Genomic DNA, 24,727 nt, shown 5'->3' with positions numbered 1-24,727 from the left:
TCATCTACCTCATGACGACGACCCTCACAATAATCCTCACTACTCTCCTGATTTTCATCTTGGTGATCATCTGTGTGGTGATCATCTCGTGCCACCTTCTCCGTCGAATTCTCACCCGAAAGCTTCTTACCCGGAGGCACCGACTCCAAGAGCAGCGTCGCATCATTGAGGAATCCCAACAAAGCGTCGAGACCCAACAGACCGAGGAGATGCAAGGTGGCAACGAGTTCCTCAACTTACATCAATTTTTGCTGGAGGCCGGGGACTTCGCACCGGATGATTTTCGTCGAGAGTGGCTGGCCCGTCAAAGCAATGTCTAATTAATCGAATTGTGATTTGACCGTCTTATTCTTTTGATTCTCTGTTCTCTAATAAACAAGATAAAAGGAAAAACCTTGAGTACAGATTTCTTGTGGTAATGAAAACTGATTGTCCGTTTCTGTCTGAATCGAGTCTTAGTTCCTCCCGTTTCTCATCCTGAATTAATTTTCCGCCGCAAATTCTGCTTCTAGCTGGTTGCTATGGGAAACGACGCGCACACTCTCTTCTCCTTACTACCCGTCTCTCTGTAGTCTATCATTAAGTCGTCGGTTAGAGCAGATAGAGAAATTTGGAATAGAGGAAGAAATGAAAAAGAAAAAGAAAAAGAGAGTTATGAGGAGTGCGAAAGGAAAATGTGACATACATGCTTTAGAAGGTTGGGTTTTCTACAATTGAATCAATAAGTGTTAGGAAGGGATACTAGTGCTAAATCCATGTGAAACGTGTCTAACGTATATTGATATGTTATTTCCTTGACATGAGCCATGAGAGAGTGGAACGAACAAGATATGTGATTGGATAGTTTGAATGAATGAACAAGTGTTGATTTCAAAGCGGATTAAATGAAACAAAAGACTATATACAGTAGCTCTCAAAAGGTTACCAACTTTGGTTGTTTTCATTAAAAAATGACCAACTTTGGCAGCGTGTTTCGGTGTCACCTGATGGTCTGACTAAATTTGTTTTTTATGGGTGGGAAAGTGCAAAAATAGCACATAATTTTCACCATAAAAGTTTCAGGTAATCAAAGATATTTCTCCCTGATGCGGACGAATTTCAGTGCATATTAGCGAAGTTTTTGAGCTTCTCATTTTGACAACTTCAACTTTCGAAATAGTGTCCCTACAAAAAATAGCCATCTACAAAAATGATGTGCTATTATTGCTTTGTCTGTCCAGCCTATACAAAATTGAGTTTATAAGACAATATGATGAGACCGAAATACACTATCCAACTTTGCCATTTTCGACTGAAAACAGCCAACGTTGATAACCTTTTGGGCAAAAGTGTATGTAAAAAACACATGAACGATTTCCAAACTAATATTTCTGAAGTTTTTAGAAAGAGGAAAGAAATTGACCCAGCGAGCAAAACCGAACTTGTGCGCTGCTTACGTACCGAGCGCAAGCTCAGCGTTGGCGACAAGCTATGTCTTTATTTTATTTAAATTAAAAAATTTGCAGATATCGGTTGAAACAGTCAGATTCCTTCAATAGCTACGCGTATTCATCGAAAAAAAGTTGCTTATCTCGGGGACCCAAAAAGCAAGACAAACTCAATAATATGTAACCATAAGGTCTAAAAAAAAAATAGCTTGATACCTGTCAATGTTCAAAAAATAATAATGTTAAATGTTTGATTAACAGCTCAAAAACGGAGAGAGAAGTTCTCAACTACAAAAATAGAGTCCATGGTTAATCCTCGTCAACAAGATGTTGGAAGAGTTGGCGATGCCGGTTTCACAGACTGATTTTACAACTGTTGTGATGTAAGCAGCTAATTCAAAGACTCTAGTAGTACCAAGCAGGTGGCATGAGCCCACCAATTAAAGGGGCGTATTTCTGAAGAGGTCGGGTGTAGACACCCAAAACCGCCGGGGTTAGTCTATTTCTTTTACTTCACAATACAAAATGTGTGTCTAACCTTGTTTTGAGGCACTTGACAACATTTTGGATTGGAGAAAAAAATTCAAAATGTAAAAAATTATTGTCCCAAGTATCCATGCCGACAGGTCACATGCTCTTGCCTCAAACCATTTTTTTCCGTTTTCTCATTTTTAGTGGAGAATCGTTCGAAGATTATTAATTGACACTTTTTATTTAGTAATCTGGTCCTTACAATCTTTTTATGAAATCGAAATCAAGTGATCAAATCTCCATCACTTTTTGTTTTCAATGATGTCTACCAATCTCATTGATAACTCTGTTTTAAACCAGGAATTCAGTATCGGCCTCTAAAGCATCATCATTTGATGTTTTAGGGCAAAAAATATAAAATTGGCTACTCATAACAAGAATACCAACTTCTATACGGGTTGAAATTTTTTATCGAATGTGTTGTACTATTCTAGAGCTCCATTATTGTAGATGACAGCTTTATTGTAAGATGCTGTCTAAGGAAGATATTTCTTGTTAACAAAAGCTATTCCAATGTTTTCCGCGTTTTAGTGCTAAAATGGAGTTTTAAAAAGACCTTCGGGAAAAGTTGTCAACTTCAAAAATGGAGTTCTAGGATTGGACAACCGATTTCAACAAAAATTCAATACCTGCAAAATATTTATGTTTAGTTACGTATTCAAAACAACTAAAAACGACCGTAGTGTCCACCAGGTGTCTCAATGATTTCTTCTTTACAGTAATTCTCAAGATTTCGAGTATTCTTTTATGTTTACCGCCACGATCCTTTTCTTCATTTTTTTAGTAGCTGTTTTGCATTGATTTGGTTCATCGTTTTGTCAAAAAGTAAATGACCCGATCGATTCTCTTTCTCTGTGCTCTGAATGCTTCTCAACTGGCAGTGTCATGTGTCATTTCTTGTCAGAAAGTGTACCTAACCACGTTTCTAGGCATATACCAAATTTGTGCTTTAGAAAAGGCATTTCAAAACAGGAAAAAATGTTGTGCACGGCCGATTCGAACTGCGCTTACTGTAGCAGGCAATAAAATATCCGCTGTTTTTAGTGCAAAAAAGTTATGTTTTGATGTCTAAGTTTGAAAGTGAATTTCGATGTAACTTGATCGTCTGATAAATTTTATTTTGTATTGGTTGGATAAAGCAAAAATAGCACATAATTTTTGTAGTTGACCATTTTTTGTAGGGTCATTATCTTGAAAGTTATAGGTCATCGAAGTAATTTCTCCCTGAAACCGACTAATTCCAGTGCATATTAAAGAAAATTAGGAGTATTTCTCTTGTACAACCTGTAACTTTTATGGTAGTTTCCCTTCAAAAAAACTGGTCAACTACAAAAATGATGTGGCATTTTTTGTTCTGTCCAACCCATACAAAATGAAATTTGTCGGACAACTAAGTGACCCGAAATACACTGTCAAAGTTGCCCAGTTGCCACTAAAAACAGCCAAAGTTAATGAGGTTTTGAGCAGTACTGTAGCTTGCAACTAAAACTTCTTATACCTTGGTTACTTTTGAATTTATGTTTAAGTATCTACGATGATTTGAAACAGCAAACTATGCATTTATCTATTGTTATTCATTTTGTTCTGTGTCTCATCTCCAACATTCTTGCCTAACATTATATAGCCATATGCACAAATTTCTGTTTTTATCAATTTTTGTTTCTGTCTCAAAAGCCGAGACAGTTCTAGAGCCTCCCCTGTTAACAGTAAGATACCGTCACAAACTTTCTTTTCATAATCTTGATTACAGTTTTTATCATCGACAGTTCCCACCTGGTATATCGTTCTGTCAGAAAGGCCTTTCAGTGGGCTCTAGGTGGGCTCTAGATGTTTCCCAACTCGTAGACAAGTGCCACTTTATGTCAGAAATCGTATCCAACCAAGTTTCTAGGCACATGACAAATTTCTGCATTAGAAAGGCAATTCGTGACATGAAAAATTGTTGTGCAGAGTATCCATGTCCACATGCTCACATCGAAAAACTTTCCATTAGCCGCGTCCTTCGTTTTTGGAGGAAGATTTTTCGATTTTTCGTTTTCCATAAGACAACGATGTCTACCTAAGAAAATTCCTATAGCTTGTTAGGAAGTGTGCAAAACGACGTCACTTCTGAAACGGTATCTTCAAACGTCACAAAAATGATGTTTTTAGAATTTATCCATTATTTTTCCTACTTTCATAATTATTGACTCATGCATTAGAAAAGACATTTCATAACATTAAAAAATTGTTGTGTATAATATCCACCCCTACTGGCCGTTTGAAATTTGATTACTGTAGCAGCCAATAAAATATCCGCTGTTTTAGTGCAAAGTATTTGTGTTTTGATACCAAACATTTTCTTAGGCTGTGTAGTCCAATCCAAGAACCCGATTTTTGTAGTTGGCATAAGACAGATATGGAAGAAAGGGATTTTAAGTGTTTTGTGCTAAACGGAGTGAAATGGGTAATATGTGTCTTGGAAGGCGACTTAATTCATTGAAATTTTCTTGATTTAGATCACACAGTCTAATAGACATGTAATACAGTGCCCGTTACAGAAGACGATTAAAAACTAATCGTTCTAATTTCCTAACCGTTTCCAATATAGTTTGCAACCGAAACATAAGGTTCTCTTCATCTAACATCTTATTATTCTTCAACTGCAAATCTTACAAGGAGGTTACTTTTGAACCCATTTTTAGGTTGCTGAAATTATTTGAAACCACAAACAATTCCTTTATCCGTCGTCACTAGTTGATTACTGTTTAATCATCGTCAATTTTCACCTAATCCATCTTTTCCGATAGATTCCCTTTCTGCGTGCTCTTCATGTTTCCCAACTCGTAGACAAGTGCCACTTTGTGTCAGAAAGCGTATCCAACCAAGTTTCTAGGCACATGACAAATTTCTGCATTAGAAAGGCAATTCGTAACATGAGAAATTGTTGTGCATAGTATCCATGCCTACTGGCCACATGCTCAAATCGAAAAACTTTCCATTAGTCTCGTCCTTATTTTCTGGAGGAAGATTTTTTGATTTTTGTTTTCAATGTGAAAAAAGTGTGTTGATGCCAAAGAAAGCTAAATACATTGTTAGGAAGTTTCACAGTTTCAAAACGACCAAGTCTAACGTCAAAAAAGTTCGATTTCAAAAATTCCTTCATTGTTTTCCGTAACTTTATAGTTATTGACACACCTGAAATCTTTAAGGAACCTTTTGTTGACAGTTGATCCTTTTTCTCTATCTGTATAGTTTATGTTATTATGATTTGACTATAGCACCCGGGATTCTCTCTTGGTTTTTCTTTTTAACTCCTTCCAGCGTTTATTGTTTCTTACATAAAAATACAGGAACTTTTACAGAGTTTCATCCGCTCAACGTCCTCCAAAAACACAATGAGCATTACCACTTCCATTTTCTTTGGTCTCTCAATTGCTCTATTGATGATCATCAGTCTCCACCTTTTCCGGTGCCTTGTTGGAAGATATCTTCATGGTCGCAGACAAGGATTCCATGCAAACCGACGCAATAGCAATGAAATTCGGGCTGACGACGACCACGATGCTCAATACGAAAACGAGGTTATTAACCTTCATCAGTTCCTTCTCGAGGCTAGCGACTTCCCGCAAGATGATACTCGCCGCGAGTGGCTGTCTCGAAGAAGCAACCGCCAATAAATTCGATTGTGCTTTTAAAATTTTCATTTCTCATGAAATTTTCATTTCTCATTATTGGTGTGTCAATAAATAATCTGCAGGAAGTCCATTCGTTTTTTTGTATTTTTATTCAGATAGCCATATGTAACGTTGGGGTCCTTCTTTCCACTATTGTTATAAATATAATTCCCGATGTATTACATCTGTTATTAAATCGATTTAAAAAGCTGGTTTCTTCTCAGCAAAGGCTGGTTGCTATGGAAAATCTCAAGCGCGCTCTTTCCAGTCTCGTGGGGGCTCTTCTTTCCGCAACCTGTCATTACGCGCTGTAGTATAATGTTAGTGAAAATGAAAAGCGGATTAAAAATAGAGGTAGAGAGGGAAAACAGGAAAAAGTAGAAGCATATAGAATCACGGGCAATGACTTCAGTATATTTTAGAGTCTTTGGGAGACTAATTGTGGAAAAAAGTGGGAAAAACTGAATTTGACTTATATACTTGATAGTTCAAATGATGTGACGCTGTCGAACGATGCTATTTTGCTGTCTCGTTGTACTTGGATTGGCGAATCGCATAAAACTGGTTTAGTTCCTAACTTCCTCTGCCTTCAGACCTGTTTCTGAAAATTTCCAAGCGCCACCAATTCCAAAAGTTCATAACTCCACATTCCTTTATTCTTGTTTTTAACAAAAAACAGAAAAAAATCAATAGTGAAAAGAGCGATGTGTTAGTACAGAGTCTTCTAATTTTGTAGTTGACAATATTTCTGCATGTTCAATTCCTATCTGAAACTTTGCTCAACTGCTAAAATAAGGTCTACGGTTTATTCAATACATTTTAAGAATTTTGAACTTATCGAACAACAACTGATATTGGGACACACGCTCGAAATCACAAGTCACTTTGATAGTCTGCAGTGCGGTCCAGCAGATCAAGAGTAGAGTTCCACTTTTGTAGTTGACAATGTTTCTGCATGTTTAATTCCTAGCAAGTTTAGTATCAAAAAAGTAATAACGTTCTCAAACCGATCAACTTCGTTGAAATAGAACGGTTTTTAGCTGTTGTCTTGAAATTACATAACTTTTTAGGGAATGCTCGTACAAAACAGTTGTCAACAACAAAAATGGAGGTCTACTTTTGATCTGCTTGATTTATAAAAATTTACTCAGTGGGGCAATATGTGATGCCATGACAACCTCTCAAAATTGGACATTTTCTACTGAAAACTACCAAAGTTTTTAGAATTATGGTCATTACTGCAGTTGTATGAACTAAAATTAAAAGCAATTGCTTTGTTTTCTGATTTTTTATTTCTTGTGTTTATTTTTCACCTATTTATATTATTTCTCGTAAAAATGGGAATTTTCATACTTCTTAATTCTTTGGATCCTATTATTTGACTCCCTTGTTAGTTGTTTTTCGATTTCATTCATTTTTCATTATGTATACGTCAATAGACTCTATATTCGCTTCTTTTTTCAATGTGTGGTATTCCTGCTCTTTTCCCCTTCTCCAGTCTTCCAACCTCGCGTGGTTCTCCCTTCTCTTTTTTATTACACTTTGTGTTCCGCTTCTCCCGTTGAAAAAGCCCGCATAGATAAAAAAAGAGAGTCTCCGTACATTTGCCCGGATCATTCACCAAAGAAAGCCAGTAGAGAAGGGGAAGGTCCAAGTATGTGTATGTGTGCGCAAAAAAAAAACGTATAGAAAAGCAGGAGGGCGCTGGGGTGGCAAAAGAAAGAGCAGGCCAACTTCTCGGAACCCTGCTCGCACGGCTTCATCGACTTTTTTTCAAGAGGGTGAAACAAGAAAAGAAAAGGGGGAGGAAAAGGAAAGATAATGAAAAAGAGAGAGAGAGAGTCGGCGCAGAAAAAGGAGGCGAATGCAAAATGGGAGCTGTCTTCGTGTAGAGCTCACATTTGTTTTATTCTTTTAATCCGAAAAAGAACAGACATTTTTTATTTTTGTTGAAAATCGAGGATAATCATGGCTCGACTCCGAGCGCTGCTGGCAGAGGTTAGTTGTTATAAGCATAAGTTTTGTGTTTTTTGTCTAACCAGAAGTCATTTTCATTTTTGTAACATGCCTGGCCGGGCCATGGCAAAAATTTTCACGACCCGACTAAAAAAATAGAACTAAATTTTATACAAAATTTTGTTTTTTTCGAAAACGTCAATTTTTTACTACCCTTCAGAATTCAATCAAAAGCTAGTTATGCATCAAAAAATTGAATTTTTAAAATGTAAAATTTCAAGATTCAGAAAATTTGGTAACATCTTAGGTACCTTTCCTTGAAACAGGGCCGGGCTGGGCCGAGAAAATTGAAACGAAAAATTAACGGCCATTTTTTTCAGTTCCCAGAAATTGACGAGGAGACTCTTCTCTACCGCGGCACCGGACTCTACACTCCACACAATGGGAGTTTCGACCACATGAACTGGACGGTAAGCATTAATAATTGATTTTTCTGATTTAAACATATTTGCCAAGGCTCGAGCGGGCTTTTGTCAGCAAAATTAAGGCCCGGGTACTTTGCGCAAACGTTCAAATGTCAGATTTTTTCGCGAAAAGGTAAAATTTTTGATTATCTTTCAGAGTTAGAAAAGATTCAGAAAAATCATCAAAATGTGAAAATTTTTTTTATAAAAAATTGAAAAAGTTTCAAAAAAATTTGGCCTTTCCGGGCCTTTCCTGGCCGGGCTTTGACAAATATGAATTTAAATAACTAAAATAAACAGAACTTTTCAGGCTATGCAAGTGGTGGAGTGGGTAAGCTTCTTTTGCCTGGACTACAATGTGCTCAGCACCCTCTTGCATTTGAACTTCGATGGGGAATGTCTGGATGCCTTTCCATTCCACAACCCTCTAGTCTGGGAGACAATCGGAATCCATCACGACGTGGGATGCGCGATTGCGTTGAACTACTTGGTTTTGCGTGACCACGCCAACTATCTCGAGGCGAACGGACTGTTGGAGCCGAACGCTGTTGATTAATAGTATGTCAAATAAATGCCAATGATTTTTTGTGATCTCCTTTTTCTCAAAACCCTAATTTCAATATCTTTCTTTTTTACAAATCAAATTTGTAACCTTTCTATCATCCAGTGATTTTGAAATCAAAAATTCAGTTTTCCATTTATAATAAATAGATTACTGCTGCAATTCAGGGTCTTCTCAATTTTCCAGAATGTTTCATTCAATCTTCTAAACGTTCTTTCCCATACAAGCTATCAAGGTAGCGGCATTTGCAGATTTAGTTCAGGTGCAGAAACGACCATAATTCTGACAACTTTTGCCTTTTCAGTTGAAAATGCTCAAATTCGAGAGGATGTGATGGTATTACTGATTGTTCCACTAAGTAAATTTTTTATGGATTATACAGATCACAAGTTTAGCTCCATTTTCGTAGTTGACAACTTTTTTGTGTGGACACTCCCTAGCAAGTTACGTACCGACAAAGTAATTTCTCCCTCAAATCCATAAATTCCTGTGCAAAATAATGATGCTGTCTTAAATGACCATAACTCTCTAAGCGGTGCCCGTATAAAACAGTTGCAATTACAACAGTGAAGCTCTACTTTTGATCTGAACGATCCATTAACCGTTCACGATTCTTTAATCGTATTCCAAATAAATAAATAAATACCGTAAATAAATCTTCGTACACATTCTCTTCGTTCTGCTCCTGGCTGTTCTCTCTGCCGTCTTAACCGTTCTCCTCCTCCACTTGCTTGGCAACGTGCCAATTTACTCTATTTGTCTTGTGCCCTCCACCCGGCACACAATTGTCGCACACACAGTCTTTTTTCTGTTTTTTATCGTCTTATTCTTTCCAACAGGATGGTTATCTAAGTGTTCAATCGAGTAGTACCAACCATTGGGGAATGTCCGCAAAAAAGGAAGCATTATCTTCTATTTGGATGTGATTCTGGATCTTCAGAGAAAATTTTTGGCATTTTCGATGAACACTGGGCAAGAGGGAAGGAAGCTTTGAGAGAAACGTTGCAATAGATGAAAACAAGTTGAGACAGGAGGGTAGCTGAAGAGTTTTCTTGAGAAACGCCACTTTTGCAATGTAAATAGTTTATTATAGTACCGTAAAAACTGTAATAGAAGCACCCCTTTATTTGAGGCGCCCCTCTAATAGAGGCGCACCTTAAAAAGCGGTTTGAATAATAGTGGCGCACCCTCTAATAGAGGCGCCCCCTTAATACGTTTCGAATATTTTTCTGATTTTCAGTAATTCTTTTTCAAAGTTCGTGAAAAAACACAACTAAAAACCAACTTTTTCGTTCAAAGTACTGCAAATTTGGGGATTCTCGTGTAATTTTGTCCGAGAAAGTGTTAGTTTGGTTGAAAATTATTCACTTAAAAGTTGAAAAAATAATCGGACGAACAGGTTGAAAAATAGAGGCGCACCCTCTATTAGAAGCGCCCCTGTAATAGAGGCGCATCTGCGAACGGGGGTTGAAAAATAGAGGCGCATGCGCTTCTATTACAGTTTTTACGGTATCCCAGAAATTATATGAGAGTGTCCCAGCGTTCATTATAGTGTTACAGTAACATCAATCAGCATAAAATCAGTGAAAGGAGATAGTAGTTTGTGGAGCCAGTTCGCATTGGAAACATTTTCTTGCTCGATTAACATGCTGAAAATAAAATATAAGAGCCATTAAATCCTCAATTTCCTTACCTGAACCATAACAGCTGCTGGTTTGTTTCCACAATGCTTTTTGATTGTAGAAACGGCAGTATTCATTGTTCCTTGGTCATTGAGAAGATAACATTTTGCGTTCAAGGTATTCTGAAATTCATTAACTATAAATTCTGCAATTTTTCATTCGGGTGGAAACCGTACTCCAGATTCAAGTAGGGGGAGGAACGCATTGCCGAGCTTCAATACCTTCTCCCGCTCCACGGTTGGTCTTTCATCAACTTTTTACATCAGACCCCAGCTTTCATGTAGGTGGGTGAGCTCTCGTTAAAATGGCGGTTGAACCAGGTTGCGTTGTACTTCTCCGAGCAATTCTGAAATTATTTACAATTTTGTAGTCTTTCAGATAATGTGGGGAGCTCAAGTCTCTGAAAATTCAAATTATGCCTTACTAAACATTACTATCTGAATTCAATTGGCCTCATCTGAACGTTATTCATGTAAACTCTACCCCAATCTTTGAAAAGGTTCTACTCATCTAAAGTGAATCTTTATATGCTCTGTCCGCAGATTGATACTTACGTTGGTGGGAATACCATTGAATTCGTTGGTATCCTTGTTTTCTTCTTCACTGGAGCACGAAATTCTTCCGAGAATCATGAAGAAAGAGACGAGAATCAAGAACATTTTCATTTTTGAAGAGAAGAGAATGGGAAGTCACCGATTCCGAGAGAGGAAAAAGGAACGAATGAGGAAAGAATGGTTGGCCGGTGTTGCCGACGGAAGTTTATAGCTGTTTCCCATGATAAACTGGGAAAGGGACGGTCGATTTTATTGCGGAGTTAGGAAAAAAATTTCGGAGAACAATGATCACGACCAAAAGCTACAGTATCCCCCTGACAGGTGTGTGAAATTGAGGACACCTTTAAAATAAGTATCTGTACCATTAGGAGTAGTACAAGGAGCTCTAATATTTTATCAAGTAGAAAAAATAATCAAAAATAGGTGTTTTGCACAATAACGCGAACAGAGAATAAAGAAAAACTACCATTTTATGTATCTGTCTCTGGATCACTGATTGTCCCACTATGTAAGTTAAAATTTCAGGGATCGTACAGATAGGAAATTGAACATCATTTTTGTTATTCACCCTTTTTTGTACGGGCGGTAATTACCGTATCTTTCAATAATCCTTAATCATGCAGAACAATCTTTCCCGCGTCACCCTCGAATTTCTTCTTCACTTCTATTACTCTATTACTAGTACCAATGTCCTCCTCCATTTCTCATGCCATCTCGCCTTATGCACCAGCCGAATGACAGACGCGTTTGTCGTGTGCTGGCCCGAAACTGCGATTTCGCTTATTCTTTTTGCAGAAACCACCAAAAATAGTTATTTTCCATGATTTTATTAACTTTTTGTAGTGAAAATTATATCGGAATTTTTTTCAATCAGTACTTTAGCTATTTTGAAATGTTTTCCCCTAGTTTCATCTGTATTTAACCGCTCAACAACACACAAAATGGTTTTCACTCGTTTTTCTTCTTTCATTCAACACAATGCTTCTAACTTTTGTGTTTTCAGCAACATTTCGAATGATGGAAGTGTTCTCCGCATCGTATTATCAGGAAGAGAATTCGAAATCAAGTTATAGCCAACGAAGACGTCGGATCTCTAGCATGGGTATGTTTTCACCATTGAAAATTGATGAATGGGTTCTTGCACTGCTCAAACCATCATGTCGGCTAAATCCAACATGCTAGCTGAATCCACGCTGATAAAAAAAGAAATAGCTTATTTCCGAAAATTCCTGTCAAGTTAATAGCAGGAGACGTTCGAGTTTGACCACGTTTTGGGTGTTTTTGGTCTATCAGTCTGTGATTATATCAGCTACTATGTAACAGTAATAGTTTTAGTCAATCACAGATTCTGAAACTCCTAATCTTGATGAAGAATGTCTGACTGACACGTCTTGAACGCGTTTTTTTTGTTGGATGGCTTGGCGTCCAAATGAAGCGTTTCATAGAAATAAGTCCAAAAAACTTGCTTATAAGCAAGGGCTCACGTTTCTAACTGTTCTATTTTCAGCATCATTCTGAATGATGAAAATCTTCTCCGCATCGTATTATCAGGAAGAGAATTCGAAATCAGGTTATAGCCAACGAAGACGTCGGATCTCTAGCATGGGTATGTTTTCACCATTGAAAATTGATGAATGGGTTCTTGCACTGCTCAAACCATCATGTCGGCTAAATCCAACATGCTAGCTGAATCCACGCTGATAAAAAAAGAAATAGCTTATATCCGAGCATTTTGGTTCAGCCAATAAATGCAGTCGTAAGCATTACGCCCTGTTGAGAGAGTAGCTAGAGCGAATTGTTGTGATTTTGCCTGCCGAGCTCACTCTCAAAAAAAAAACTGGAAAGAATCATAATTGTGACATCATAACAGTTTTTATTTTCAGAACCGTCTTCGGATGAGAATCGTTCTGCAGAGACGACACTAAAACACACAAAGAAAGGCAAAAACAGTTTTGAATTGAGAGTTCAGTGAGTTCTAATTAAAGTAAAAGTTAGTATTCCACTTTTTTTCAGATGCCATCTTTCCCTGCAGTTTTCAAACCGATGTAATAGAGTATTTGGAATCAAATAAAGAAAAAAATCGAGAAATGTATGCACTTGTCAAATCATCTTGACAGCAAAGCAACATTCTAGATGACTTTTCCATGTGAAGTCGTGATTTTGTCAAATTCGTGGCCGCTCCAGAGAACTGATGTAGAAGTCTACATGGTTCACCATAGTTTTTATTGAAAAACGTTGTGACGGACTAATTCGGATCTTTTGTCTTGGTATGTTTTCTTCTACAAAAAGGTGTATTTGGGTGGGTTCGGTTGCCATTCCATCAATACTTCGTTTGCCTAACTGAAATCATCGCCACTGCTGTGGAACAAACAAAAAAATTCCCATAGAATAAGGTGTAAAATACTATTCAGAGCGCTACTCACTGTCTCCTACTGTAAATTTTTCCCTTTCAATATTTCTCCTGATAAATTTTATTTTTCTTCATGAAAATAATCCTCATTCAGCCAGAAAAATTGTCCCGCGTCACTCCCGCCTCTCTTCTTCATTTCTATCACCTCTACCCTTCCCTCTTCGTAAGCGATCTCGCATTATGCGCAAGCCCAATGACTGACGCGTTTGTCATGTGCTGGCCCCAAACTGCAATTTCGCTTATTTTTTTGGCGGAAACCACCAAAAATTGTGATTTTCCATGAATTTAATGATTTTTGTTAGTGAAAATTATATCAGAATTTTTTTCAATCGGTACTTTAACTATTTTGAGATGTTTTCCCCTAGTTGCATCTGTATTTAACCGCTCAACAACATACAAAATGATATTCCCTCGTGTTTCTTCTTTCATACAATATAATGTCCATACTTTTATATTTTCAGCATTATTTCGAATGATGGAAGTCTTCTCCGCAACGAATTACCAGAAAAAAAACTCGAAATCAACTCATAGCCACCGAAGACGTCGGACGCCTAGCATCGGTATGTTTTCTCCATTGAAAATTGATGAATGTGTTTTTTGCACTGCTCAAACCATCATGTCGGCTAAATCCAACATGCTAGCTGAATCCACGCTGATAAAAAAAGAAATAGCTTATTTCCGAAAATTCCTGTCAAGTTAATAGCAGGAGACGTTCGAGTTTGACCACGTTTTGGGTGTTTTTGGTCTATCAGTCTGTGATTATATCAGCTACTATGTAACAGTAATATATAGTTTCGACACCAAAGTTGGATTTTCTTGACATCAGATTTAAGTTTAAGCTAAAAAAAACAAAAGAGAAAGCAATTTGTAGTTAATCATCGACTCTAAATCTCCTAGTCTTGATGAAGAATCTCTGACGCCTTTGTCGCGTTTTTATATTGAATGCCCTGGCGTCTAATTGAAGCGTTTAATAGAAACTAGTCAAAAAAACTTGTTCATATGCAAGTGTTAACGTTCCTAACTGTTATATTTTCAGTATAAGTCAATTTTCCATAGTTTTTTCTTGATTTTTTGTGGAAAAAAGCTGATCGGAATTTTTTTCAATCGGCATTTCCCCTTTTTCGAGTTATTTCTCCTTGATTCCAGATGTATCAGATCGCTAGCATATTAGAAAAAGAGATCTGGTATTTTTCTTCCTTTATTCAATCAAATACTTCTGACATTCCTATTTTCAGCACGAATTAGAACGATGGAAGTCTTCTCCGCAACCAATCACCTACAAGAAATGTCGACATCAGATTGTTGCCACCAAAAGCGTTGGACCTCTTGCTCAGGTACGTTTTTGCAGTTGAAAACCCTCTATGAGTTTGTTATTTGTAGAAAAATAACCTTGCACCTCATTTTCACCCATTGAAGTATCATTTTCGATAATTTTCAGCTTGGACTCATCACTTCTACAGTCATTCATAGTGACTATCAGAAAAATCAGTTGGCCATGAAATGCATCCGGGGACCCACTCCGAAATCGTGGATTATCTAGCAGAAACCGGAGGAATTCGATCGGAAAATGGATGAATTCTGAAAGGCTCGAACGGATGGACTCTATGGAAACCTAATGATGTCAAATATGATTCTCAAAAATGGAAAGGCTGTTAACATTCATAGATTTCCGAGTGACGCAGACGGCAAGGTGGAAGAATGAGGGTTTTCATTCAGAAAAACAAGAGAAAAAAGAGGATTTCGGAGAATTTAATGATGAAACTCTATGATAACTCCGTTTTTAACATTTACAAACTGACGAAAATAACAATTTCTGAATAGTGTTCGAATCAAAAACTATTAAAAATATCGCCAACTGGAATATTCGGAGCCACCATGTTCAATTCAGAGTGCTTTTCAAATTTGACGGTTAGTCTCGATACGTCTGAACGAAAAAGATACTCTCCGCTCAAAAATTTTAGAAAAGTCCAAGAGTTGGAAAGCCATAGCCATTACATTCAATGAGACAACAAAATGTACTGATGATCGATGGAAAAACGGTGTTGCGAAAGGAAGAGGAAATGATCAGAATGTCGTCGTCATTCAATTCTTCTTCTCTCTCCGCATTCGACTTTCAATCGATGAAGATCCGGTGGCACCGTGGTGTGGAAGGGTCTTGGTGGCGGTAGCCTGCGGATGAAATGAATGTAATTTAAATTTGATATCAACGTAGAAATAATGAAAACATCTCAATTTTCATCCGAAAAACGTATCTGGCTCACCTTTGATGCGTTTTTCGATTTCGACGTTTTGGCGTAAAATGATGCGTTTCGAAACTAAATTCTGAGTTACGTGACTGCAAATTTGAGTTTTTGGCTGAAAAATGAGGAGAGAAACTGTTTTCAGACACCATTTGACCTAAAAACGTTAATTTTGATGAATAGTAACCTGGTACTATTCCTCTCTGGTGCGACTTCAACGCGTTTTTCGATTTTAATGTCTTGACATCAAAAAGATGAATCTCAAAACTAAATTCTGTAATACGTGACTGCGAATTTGAGTTTTTGGCTGAAAAAGGGGCAAAGAAGCTATTTTTAGACAACATTTGACCTAAAACGTCCATTTTTGATGAATAGTGACCTGGTACTCTTCCTCTCTGGCCCGTCTTTAACGCGTTTTTTCGATTTTGAAATCCTGACGTCGAAAAGATGCATTTCGGAACCAAATTTTGAGTTAGGTGACTGCAAATTTGTGTTTTTGGCTGAAAAATGAGGAGAGAAACTGTTTTCAGACAAGGCAAGTTGTTTTTTTTTCAGAATGCTCTGGAACTGTTACGTCTTTATCAACCGAGCAGCGCGAAAAACGACTTTTGATGAAGGCGGTGTCCAGGGCAGAACTTCACAGTAATTTCTTGGCTTTAAATTTCGAATGAAATAAATTTATCACACTATTAATTTATTCCCTTTTTCTTGTTTAACCTTTTTTCAGACCTTCATTTTCCACTCTCACTAAATAACATGCACCCCCCCCCCCCCCCCCCCCCAACAACGTCCCAAATCCCTAAAAGCGGTTCCAACAAGAATTGCAGTCTCTTTTTTAAATAACATAATCCGATTTTATAACTATACCAGCCTATCTGCCCGTCTTCGGCGGTTCATCCGGCTGGTCTCTCCTCATTTACTTTCCCACGCCTTTCGCAACGTGCCCGCATGGCCGAGTGGTCCAAAGCGGCTATCGGTCTCGAAAGCACTCCAGTTCGGTTTTGCCGCTGGCTCAGTTTCACTTCTCTTTCCAAAACAGCTGCGGACATCGCCTCAGACAGACAGACAAACACCGCTTGTCTTTTATATATAAGAATGATAGTGTTTTACTCTTCCGTGATTATATTAAATTTTTGATATGTTCCACTCCACTCCAATTAATTCATATCTAGGTTTCAGGATTACGTCTATTGAAGAAATGCCATTTTGGATTAAGTGTAGACTACTACAGGACTACTTGACAAGCCTTCTCAGACTTTTTCCTGAGGAACCCGTCATCACTACCGTAGTTCGTTCATAACCCATTCATGTATGACGCAGCTTACACGAAGACGTGCCCAATTATCGAAACGAAAAATAAAAAATAAAAAAGACATGTTTTCAAGATCTCGCATTAAATTAAATTATAGGTTTACTATAAGTGGCGCTCGTCATTTTTCTTTCCAACCAGAAAATCTCAGTTTTTGGAAAAGAGAATTGGAAAGGAAAATAGTAAGTTAAAACATCAAGAAGAAAATTTCCTAATGGAGTCCCAAGAGAGCAGATATCTCAGCACTTTCTTTTTTTCTACTCATTAGCTTTAGCAATAACGAAAATCTGCAACATTTTGATTATATCGTCAGTTGTACTTTTCAATAGTTTAGTTTCTATTTTGAGGGTATAAAATGCAATTCTTTTTTTTACGTGTTTCTCACTTTCAGACACTTTTTTGTCGTTATTATTTCTTTTTAAGTTTTTTACCGAATTTTCAAAATTGCATTCCGACACGTCTTTTCCTTAAACCAGCACCACAGTTCTTATCCTCGTCTCACCCGCCCATCCAATTTTATATGAATCATCTGGACACTGTAGGTAACGACTTCCTTGTTATTGTCTATCTGATTTCATTTTCTAACTTGTTATTATCATTCGCGAGACACCAGATAATTCCAGGGGGATTTTTCGAACAGACATAAGAAAAAAGCATATATAAAGGGGTAAAAATGGGAGCCAGCAAACACTTCTTCTTTTTCTCTAGTTGCCTGAAAGTGGCAGGGTTTTGTGATAGAACGTTTTCCTTCTTTACCCACTATCTTTGTCTCAATTCTTAATACATTTCTTTTTCATGTACTTATTTACAGATGGAGCTCACTACAGCCGCTCCAGTCTCTGCCGATCAAATTCATATCACTTTTACCACTGATGATCCACCACCTCGACCAGGTTATACTTTTTTTGCTCCTTGTTAAAAATTAAGTACTCATTTCGAGTATTTCAGTTGAAATGTACAGTTTGACCACGCGGTATGGATGCTCCAGAGCTCAAAAACTTGGATGGTTCCTCTTCTTTCTTCTCTGTGTTCTTCTCGTTTGTGCGGGCATCATTTTGTACAACATCTATCAACAGTCGAGACATTGATCATTGATTTTTTTGGAATTGGAAGACTGAAATGAGTAAAATCTTGAAAGTTACATGTATAAAGTGATTTGATTGTGTGATGTGTGATTGTGTGTTGAATGAAAGTTTAAAAAGTTGAACTCTTCCTTTTTATGAAAAACGATATCTCTACAAAATATGGCTTATTTGGGGCACAATGTTAGTCATTGACCCCATCTCTTGGGTATTCAATCAATCACCAGAAATGAAAAACCTATAATTTTCATTTGCCCCTTCTCGAAAACACGCTTTTTTATTTATATTTTCCGGTTTGGTAATTGGACACTTCTTCAAGAAAACCGCATCACATTCCAATGTGATTTAGACGGACTAAAGTTTTTTTCAAAACAAATATACCAGTTTAACTGAACACAAAGCTGACGGATCTTTGGGGATTTTTAGATTGAACTTTTATCAGCTCTAATGTGGCAAACTTTGACACCCTGTTCAAAGAAACAGATGATCAGAAGCAAAACACTATATTTTTGGTTAACAACGGTTTTGTGAAATCTTTTTTAAATAGTTATGGACAATCAACATTAACAGCTTGAAGCCAAGACAAAAAAAGTCACTTTGGAAAAGTTATACATCTTACTTCCTCTATCATTCAGTTTCTCGGGAACCTGAAAGATTCCTAATTTTAAATAAACAGTTTCTCACAATCCGTTATTTATTGAATTTTTATCGAATGGTTTGTTATATAATAGATGACCAAACTGTGCTCAAAAAAATTTGCACACGCTTTGTTTGTATAGAACGGATGGAGTTGAATAATGAAGAAATTGCGGTAATCATTGAATTAATAAATCAGAAATTATGATAACAATAAAAATTTAACAAGTGGATAACAGTTAACTGATCAGAATTAAACAAAAACGGAAAGTTTGATAAGAAAACTGTATTAGATCACTATCTGTCAATAGCAGTTCCTCTGGGATTGTATTCCATTATGATTTCTAAAGAGTCGACATCTTTGTCTCCGTGAATGTTGAACTCGGTTGAATCATCCATAGTGATAGTCACACATTTTCTAAAATTTCCAGATTTTTTGTGAAATAACGCAAAAATTTAAATTTAAAAAAAACTCACCTTCCGTTCCAAAATGTTTTCCTGCCCTTTACCTGCATCCCGAGCCAGTCAAGGGTCACAAGCTCCAAATTTGGTCTTCCATGATCATATATAAAAGAATATCCGATCGGAAGTTTGGTTTTGGACAACGTCCAGCAGTGGGTGACCATTGAATCGAAAGGTACACCTCTAACTTTCAATGTTTCACATTTCCAATTCATCATCGTTTCAAAATCACCTCCTTCTTCTTGAAAGTTCATGAAATCAACAAAAACACTCTTTGCCTTTGTGAGCTGAATATTTTGATTTTTGATGTTCTACAAACAGTTATAGATAAGGCACTTACAGCTTCATCACGGAAAATATTGCATATTTTCAAATGGTCCACAGGTCTTGTTGTTTTGATCCAGGCACCGTGTTCTGTTGGTGCATCGTGACTCCATTCAAAACAGAGTGTTCCAATGTTTAAAGGACTGCATTTTGGAAGGAAAGCTCGGGTTCCCTGAAAAAAACTGTTTTTGTGATGCAGCATTTGCAATTCACAAATACTTACCTTGATTACGAATTTTTTGATATTGGTTCCTTGTCTATTCATATAAAACATGAAAAGTTTCTCAGCTGCGTCTTCCATTGACATGTTGTTTGGTAGAGCGGTTGCTGTCTTCTTATGTTCACTTTCATACCAAACACAACAGTTGGTTTGTAAACTTTTGTAGTAACAAACTTCTACAGTCAATTGATCAATCTTGAAGCATAAATAGTAACTTGAAGAGCAGTATGCTCCAATACCAATTATCTCCAAGTTGTATGGAATTGTGTTTTCTTGTTTCCGGAGAGCAGGGCAAGCGAGACATAGCTGCTTTCTGGAACAAAAATAAGTTTTTACCTTGAACTGTATTCATTTGGAGCCGTCTTAAACTCTAAGTCAATTGTTTGAGTGGGTGGTTCAAAATTCTGATTATTGGAATGAGAACAAACTAGTTCTGATAAAAAATACACTAAAACACAAACTTGTCAAATAATTTTTTGGATTACTTAACCATAATCAAGCCCTGTTTCGAAAATCCTACGTTAAAGCAACCACTCCAAAAATTTGACATTCTTATTCTAAATTGAATATTTAATAAAAACTTACCGTCTCACAAAACTAAGTTTTCCTAAAAGTAGAGTGAGGCATGGATATCCTATGACTTTCGTTGGTTTGGATGAAAGCTTTGACATGGTGCAACTCGTTGATAGATGTATCTGTAAGAAGGAACATGAATCCAAAAGCATAGGTTTTATAAAAAATATCATTAAGAGATCGTAATAGCTATGTACACAGTACTGCTCAAAAGGTTGGAAGTTGCTGTTAGAAACGTTAAGAGTGAGCCACAGGGTAACTGGTTGCCTTAAAATTTCCATTTTCTTAGGAATTGTGAATTAAACCTAAACATTCATTTTTGTAGTTGAGTATTTTTTGTGGGAACATTTCCTAAAAGGTGATTAAAATAAAAAGCTCTAAAAATTCAAAATTTGCAAAACATGAATCTCAAATTTAAGATTTTCGGACAGTTTTTGAATAAATAAATAAATAAATATATATATAATCTCCTAAAAGTAAAGCTGTAAGTCAAACCTATGCGCTGTCTCCTTGCTCTTTCTCACTGTCTGGCCTGTCAAAGAAAGTCTCTACTCTCTTCATCGTCTCTTACCTAGAAATACAGTTTTCTGCAGATTCTTCCGACAAAAAGAACTTTTTCAAAACTTTTCCTACAACGATTGTAGGGAATTTTGAAAAACTATACATACTTATGGTTTTCGAAAAATTGGTTCGATCTCCGTGGACGGTAAAGAAGTGACAAATTTTTCAATACTAAATTTCATAATTTTTGCTTTTTAATCAGAAATTTCAGATGTACTCTCACCAAATTCGTGAAATCTTGTTAGAAAACAAAAAAAAAACCGAAAACATGTTGAGTTTCGTAGAGAAAATCATCATTTTTCGCTTTTTTTGCTAAAAAAACTGGAAATAGTTCAATTTTGCATCAAAGCGGATATTTGGTTGACTATAATGGCTGTAATCTTTCATTAACTCACAAAAATAAATTTTTGAAGAATGGATGTGAAAATGCTGAATAAAAGGTTGAAACACAGAAATTGAGAAGTAAAAAACCTTTCACCTCTTCGTTCTCCTTGAAAATTGGACCAATTTTTTTGAACAATATACCAATATGTCGTTTTTCTTATTCTTCACAATTTATAAATTCCGAAAAAATACATTTCAACAGAAAATCGGCTACAAACGATATTTAGAAGCGAGAGATTTATGGCAAAAAAGGAGACTATCTCCAGCACACCAGACAGCGGAGGAGAGGGATATAGCAAGATCGCCTCTAGGATCTATTGCTGAGGCACATTGTATCATATGTAGTTTACTAGCATTCCATAGCATTGTCCTACAACGTGAACACTGTGGAGGTCAATCTCGAGAAGACCATTACACATTACGGCCCCCTCGCTCTCCTAACATCATCTATTGATTCCATACACTGGTTTATGAGGGAATATGAAGAGTCAACACACAGAGACACATGCCAAGCACAGAAAATAGTGTTGTAGATTGAACAAGACAAGACAGAACACAAATACCAACAAAAGGTAAAAAATTTTTGTCGTATGCTTAGTAGATAACACACTCATCTTTGTTAAAGACAAGAAGACAATCTAAGTCAACCCATACAATTTATTCCGGAAGGACAGAGACAGCATATTGGCAAACCCGGTGTTCATAACAGGATTATAAGGTACCATTTGTTTTCAAAAAACAGGAACACAGATACCAAAAGTCAGCCGTTTTTTCTCACTTATTCTGTCACCTCCTTGCTATATTCACATTCAATTCAAAAAGAGCAAAAATTCAGTAATCAAGTCACGTCATTCCCCATATCTAGATGACAAAAAAAAACTGTCTTCATTATCTTGGAATGGAAATTAACAGACTAAGATATCTGTAAAAAAACTTACTTTACAAAATACTTAATGGAACAGTTGTAATTTCTCTTTTGATCCATGATAGTGGGACCACTGTGTGTTTGAAAACGAGGGGCTGTTTCACGCGATTCTCTGCACACAACAATTTAAAAAAAAAAGGAAAACGGCAGCTGGTCCTCCAGTGATCCGAAAGGAAAAATGGGTTCCTGAGGTGCCTTGCCTCTTCTGAACATCTCTTCTGATCATTCGAGCTTAATAACAAGCTGAAGTACCTGAAACGGAAGAGAAAACAGTTAAAATGGTTTCAATAAAATATAAGTATCCAACAGTCAAGTGAAAACCGTAATTGAAAAAAAAACTATAAAAATAGAAAAATCAAGTTCGATTTTATTTTAATTGTTCAAAGTTTTCGGCAATAAAAGAAAGAGTGAGCGAGAAATGAAATAACAAGATAAAATGCACAAAATAAGCGAACCGGTGTCTCTGTTAGTCCTCTCGTCTCCAGTTGTTGTGGAGGTTGAGGAGATGACGGATCGAAGGAGCATTATTCACTTCCGGCCCATCGATATCAATGACCGGAACAATTCTGCGTTTGGCCTCCTTATCTTGTCCATTGTTCTGGACCCGGGACATTGAAGCTTGAATTGGCTCATGTGCCTCCTCTTTGCGCGGCTTAGCTGCTCCTCTTCTGGGCAACTCTAGTGCCATTTTGAGGAGAGTGGTTGTGTCCTCGTGACTGTAGCTTTCGAGATCATTCATCTTAAGCAACGACCTCAACTCTTCGATGGTCGTGATCTCCGCCAGCATTTTTTTCTGTAAAATTGACAATAGTAGTGCAAGAAATTAAATCGAATATTGTGTTCTCTGCAGAACTGTTTTTCTAGGTTTTCTTCAAGATTAACAACACAAAAACTTACTTTCAAGTAGTCGATCTTGAAACGGAGAGCCCACTCGAACCGCTCTGCCTTGGTGATTTTGGTATCCTCCATAAGGAAATCCCCGCATCGTTTGATGAGGTCTTCGCACTCATAGTGGGACGCCCAGTGAATGATGGTTCTGATGTTTCTTGCTGGAATATTGTTCTTTTTAGTCAAATTATATCAGAAATCTCAAGACTAAGTGGTTTTTAACTACTGTTGGCATAGAAACTTTTTTTCCAACAGAAAACCTTACCGTTTACATTGCTGTACCCGTACATCAGTTCCAACAATTCTTCGAAATCCTCTTTGAAGCAGAAAATTTTGACTGGTTCACTAGTATCCACTTTGTGTTCTTCATAGAACTTTTTGTGAAAGAATTTCGAGTGTCTTGCAAGCTGCTGAAAATGGTTTTTGGTTAGCGTGGATTTCGTTTATGTCAAAGAGGGGTTTTCCATAGACGAATGAATAAATAACACTCACTTGTTTGTTTACGTGAAACTTGGTGCCGCATACTTCCAAGACGACATCGGAGAAGTCCGAAGCACCAGCGAATCTTCTTTTTTTCTCAGCAGGAGAAGCACCTCCAGCTCTTTCCCCAACGGCTGGGCTAGATGATCCAGACATGGCAAAAATGAGAGATCTGAAAAAATATGAAACTGGAGAGTATGATGAGAGGGAACAGAGGAATCGTTTCAAATAAGAAAAAGAGAGAAGGAGTGTGCTGAAAAATACTACCAAGATTTAAGATGAATAAAATAAATTAATGTTGTTTATATAATTGTTTCATGATCGCTTATCGGAAAATTGAAATTTTCCCTTTTTGACTTATTTTCAATTATTTTCCGCAAATTGTATTCATATCTTTTGAAATTTTAACCAAAAATTATTATTAGTCTAGAAAGAATTAGAAAACAAGCGGAATAAACTACTGATTTTCATCTGTGAAGCAACAGGGAACGGAGGAAAGGACGACTGCAGAGGTTGCCCAACCATATTACAACGAGAAAGAGTGAAAAGGGAGAGACGCAGGAGGTATAAAAAACTATGCAAATGTTAGGTCACATCAGTTCTTTTTTATGACACTCTTCTCTTATTCAAAAATGGATTGCAGTGATCGACCAATTTTCAGGAAGAGATTCGATCTCTGGCTTGAAGGGCAATCGGTTGTAGTATTTTGTCCCTCTTTTTTCGACAGTTTCTTTGAAGAATTGTACCACTTTCCTGTCGGTTTCAGCCATCTCTTCGGCCACTGGTCCCGTGAATTCTTCCTTTGTCTTCATTTTCGTTTCTCGCCGTTGTTCTTCTTCGCGTTCACGAGCGGTGTCCGTCTCTTTGATGATGGAGAATTGGTAACTGATGTACTCAGTTTCTTCTTCCGACTCATCTCGGTCTGGCTTTCCGAAGGTTGTCTTCCCGAAAACCGTGTCCAGTAGGGTAATTCCTGATGGCAGTCTTTCCTGGCTTGAGGGAATGATTTCTGGGATGTAGTCGCAACCAATTATGATGTCTGGTTCTACATCCGTTTTGAGAGCGTCTTGGTTGAGCTTGATCTTCATTTCCTTGATGTATTGAAAATCTGATTCAGACATTCCCGTACGTCTCAATTGTCCGACCAGGTCTGTCGTTACATATGGATTGACCGTGATCTTGTTGTCCTGGTCCGTCATGAGCGTGATCTGGGTTTTCATGAAATGACCCCTTTCCGGAATTGGCTCCTTAAATCTTTTGAACCAGATTTCTTTCTCTCCGAGATCTGGTAGGTTCCATCTCTCCACTATTTGTCGAGAGATGTATGTTGTGTCGGCTCCCGTGTCAATCATAATTGACAGGTTGTCCCAGTCGTTCAATTTTGTATTCCACGCTTTTGCC

At 37.2% G+C, this 24,727-nt stretch overlaps 9 protein-coding genes across 9 annotated transcripts; 5 read left to right on the top strand and 4 right to left on the bottom strand.

The window, feature by feature from the left end:
• Positions 1-11: 11 nt before the first annotated feature.
• GCK72_026137 (uncharacterized protein) lies at positions 12-320 on the top strand (the record flags this gene model as incomplete). The annotated part of the gene is made up of 1 exon (XM_003101847.2): positions 12-320. The coding sequence occupies one exon, from the start codon at positions 12-14 to the stop codon at positions 318-320; it is 309 nt and encodes a 102-aa protein (XP_003101895.2).
• Positions 321-5,335: 5,015 nt separating this feature from the next.
• On the top strand, positions 5,336-5,617 carry GCK72_026136 (uncharacterized protein; the record flags this gene model as incomplete). Its single annotated transcript, XM_053736683.1, has 1 exon — positions 5,336-5,617. One exon carries the CDS (start codon positions 5,336-5,338, stop codon positions 5,615-5,617), a length of 282 nt encoding a protein of 93 aa, XP_053580249.1.
• Positions 5,378-5,644, bottom strand: GCK72_026135 (uncharacterized protein; the record flags this gene model as incomplete). Its single annotated transcript, XM_053736682.1, has 1 exon — positions 5,378-5,644. One exon carries the CDS (start codon positions 5,642-5,644, stop codon positions 5,378-5,380), a length of 267 nt encoding a protein of 88 aa, XP_053580248.1.
• Positions 5,645-7,582: 1,938 nt separating this feature from the next.
• On the top strand, positions 7,583-8,590 carry GCK72_026134 (uncharacterized protein; the record flags this gene model as incomplete). Its single annotated transcript, XM_003101896.2, has 3 exons — positions 7,583-7,612; positions 7,951-8,040; positions 8,345-8,590. 3 exons carry the CDS (start codon positions 7,583-7,585, stop codon positions 8,588-8,590), a joined length of 366 nt encoding a protein of 121 aa, XP_003101944.2.
• A 1,586-nt stretch (positions 8,591-10,176) lies between these two features.
• Positions 10,177-10,943, bottom strand: GCK72_026133 (uncharacterized protein; the record flags this gene model as incomplete). The annotated part of the gene is made up of 4 exons (XM_053736681.1): positions 10,177-10,245; positions 10,290-10,400; positions 10,547-10,624; positions 10,833-10,943. The coding sequence occupies 4 exons, from the start codon at positions 10,941-10,943 to the stop codon at positions 10,177-10,179; spliced, it is 369 nt and encodes a 122-aa protein (XP_053580247.1).
• A 906-nt stretch (positions 10,944-11,849) lies between these two features.
• On the top strand, positions 11,850-13,773 carry GCK72_026132 (uncharacterized protein; the record flags this gene model as incomplete). Its single annotated transcript, XM_053736680.1, has 3 exons — positions 11,850-11,934; positions 12,716-12,800; positions 13,704-13,773. The coding sequence occupies 3 exons, from the start codon at positions 11,850-11,852 to the stop codon at positions 13,771-13,773; spliced, it is 240 nt and encodes a 79-aa protein (XP_053580246.1).
• Positions 13,774-17,602: 3,829 nt separating this feature from the next.
• Positions 17,603-17,879, top strand: GCK72_026131 (uncharacterized protein; the record flags this gene model as incomplete). The annotated part of the gene is made up of 2 exons (XM_003101889.2): positions 17,603-17,684; positions 17,740-17,879. The coding sequence occupies 2 exons, from the start codon at positions 17,603-17,605 to the stop codon at positions 17,877-17,879; spliced, it is 222 nt and encodes a 73-aa protein (XP_003101937.2).
• Positions 17,880-18,806: 927 nt separating this feature from the next.
• On the bottom strand, positions 18,807-20,186 carry GCK72_026130 (uncharacterized protein; the record flags this gene model as incomplete). Its single annotated transcript, XM_003101890.2, has 5 exons — positions 18,807-18,927; positions 18,987-19,258; positions 19,312-19,467; positions 19,519-19,828; positions 20,101-20,186. 5 exons carry the CDS (start codon positions 20,184-20,186, stop codon positions 18,807-18,809), a joined length of 945 nt encoding a protein of 314 aa, XP_003101938.2.
• A 2,238-nt stretch (positions 20,187-22,424) lies between these two features.
• Positions 22,425-23,482, bottom strand: GCK72_026129 (uncharacterized protein; the record flags this gene model as incomplete). The annotated part of the gene is made up of 4 exons (XM_003101938.2): positions 22,425-22,751; positions 22,856-23,007; positions 23,112-23,256; positions 23,339-23,482. The coding sequence occupies 4 exons, from the start codon at positions 23,480-23,482 to the stop codon at positions 22,425-22,427; spliced, it is 768 nt and encodes a 255-aa protein (XP_003101986.2).
• Between the last annotated feature and the right edge of the window lie 1,245 nt (positions 23,483-24,727).

Source organism: Caenorhabditis remanei, chromosome X (genome assembly GCF_010183535.1).
Source record: "Caenorhabditis remanei strain PX506 chromosome X, whole genome shotgun sequence".
NCBI lineage: Eukaryota > Metazoa > Nematoda > Chromadorea > Rhabditida > Rhabditidae > Caenorhabditis > Caenorhabditis remanei.
This window is presented reverse-complemented; position numbering and strand designations above follow the sequence as displayed.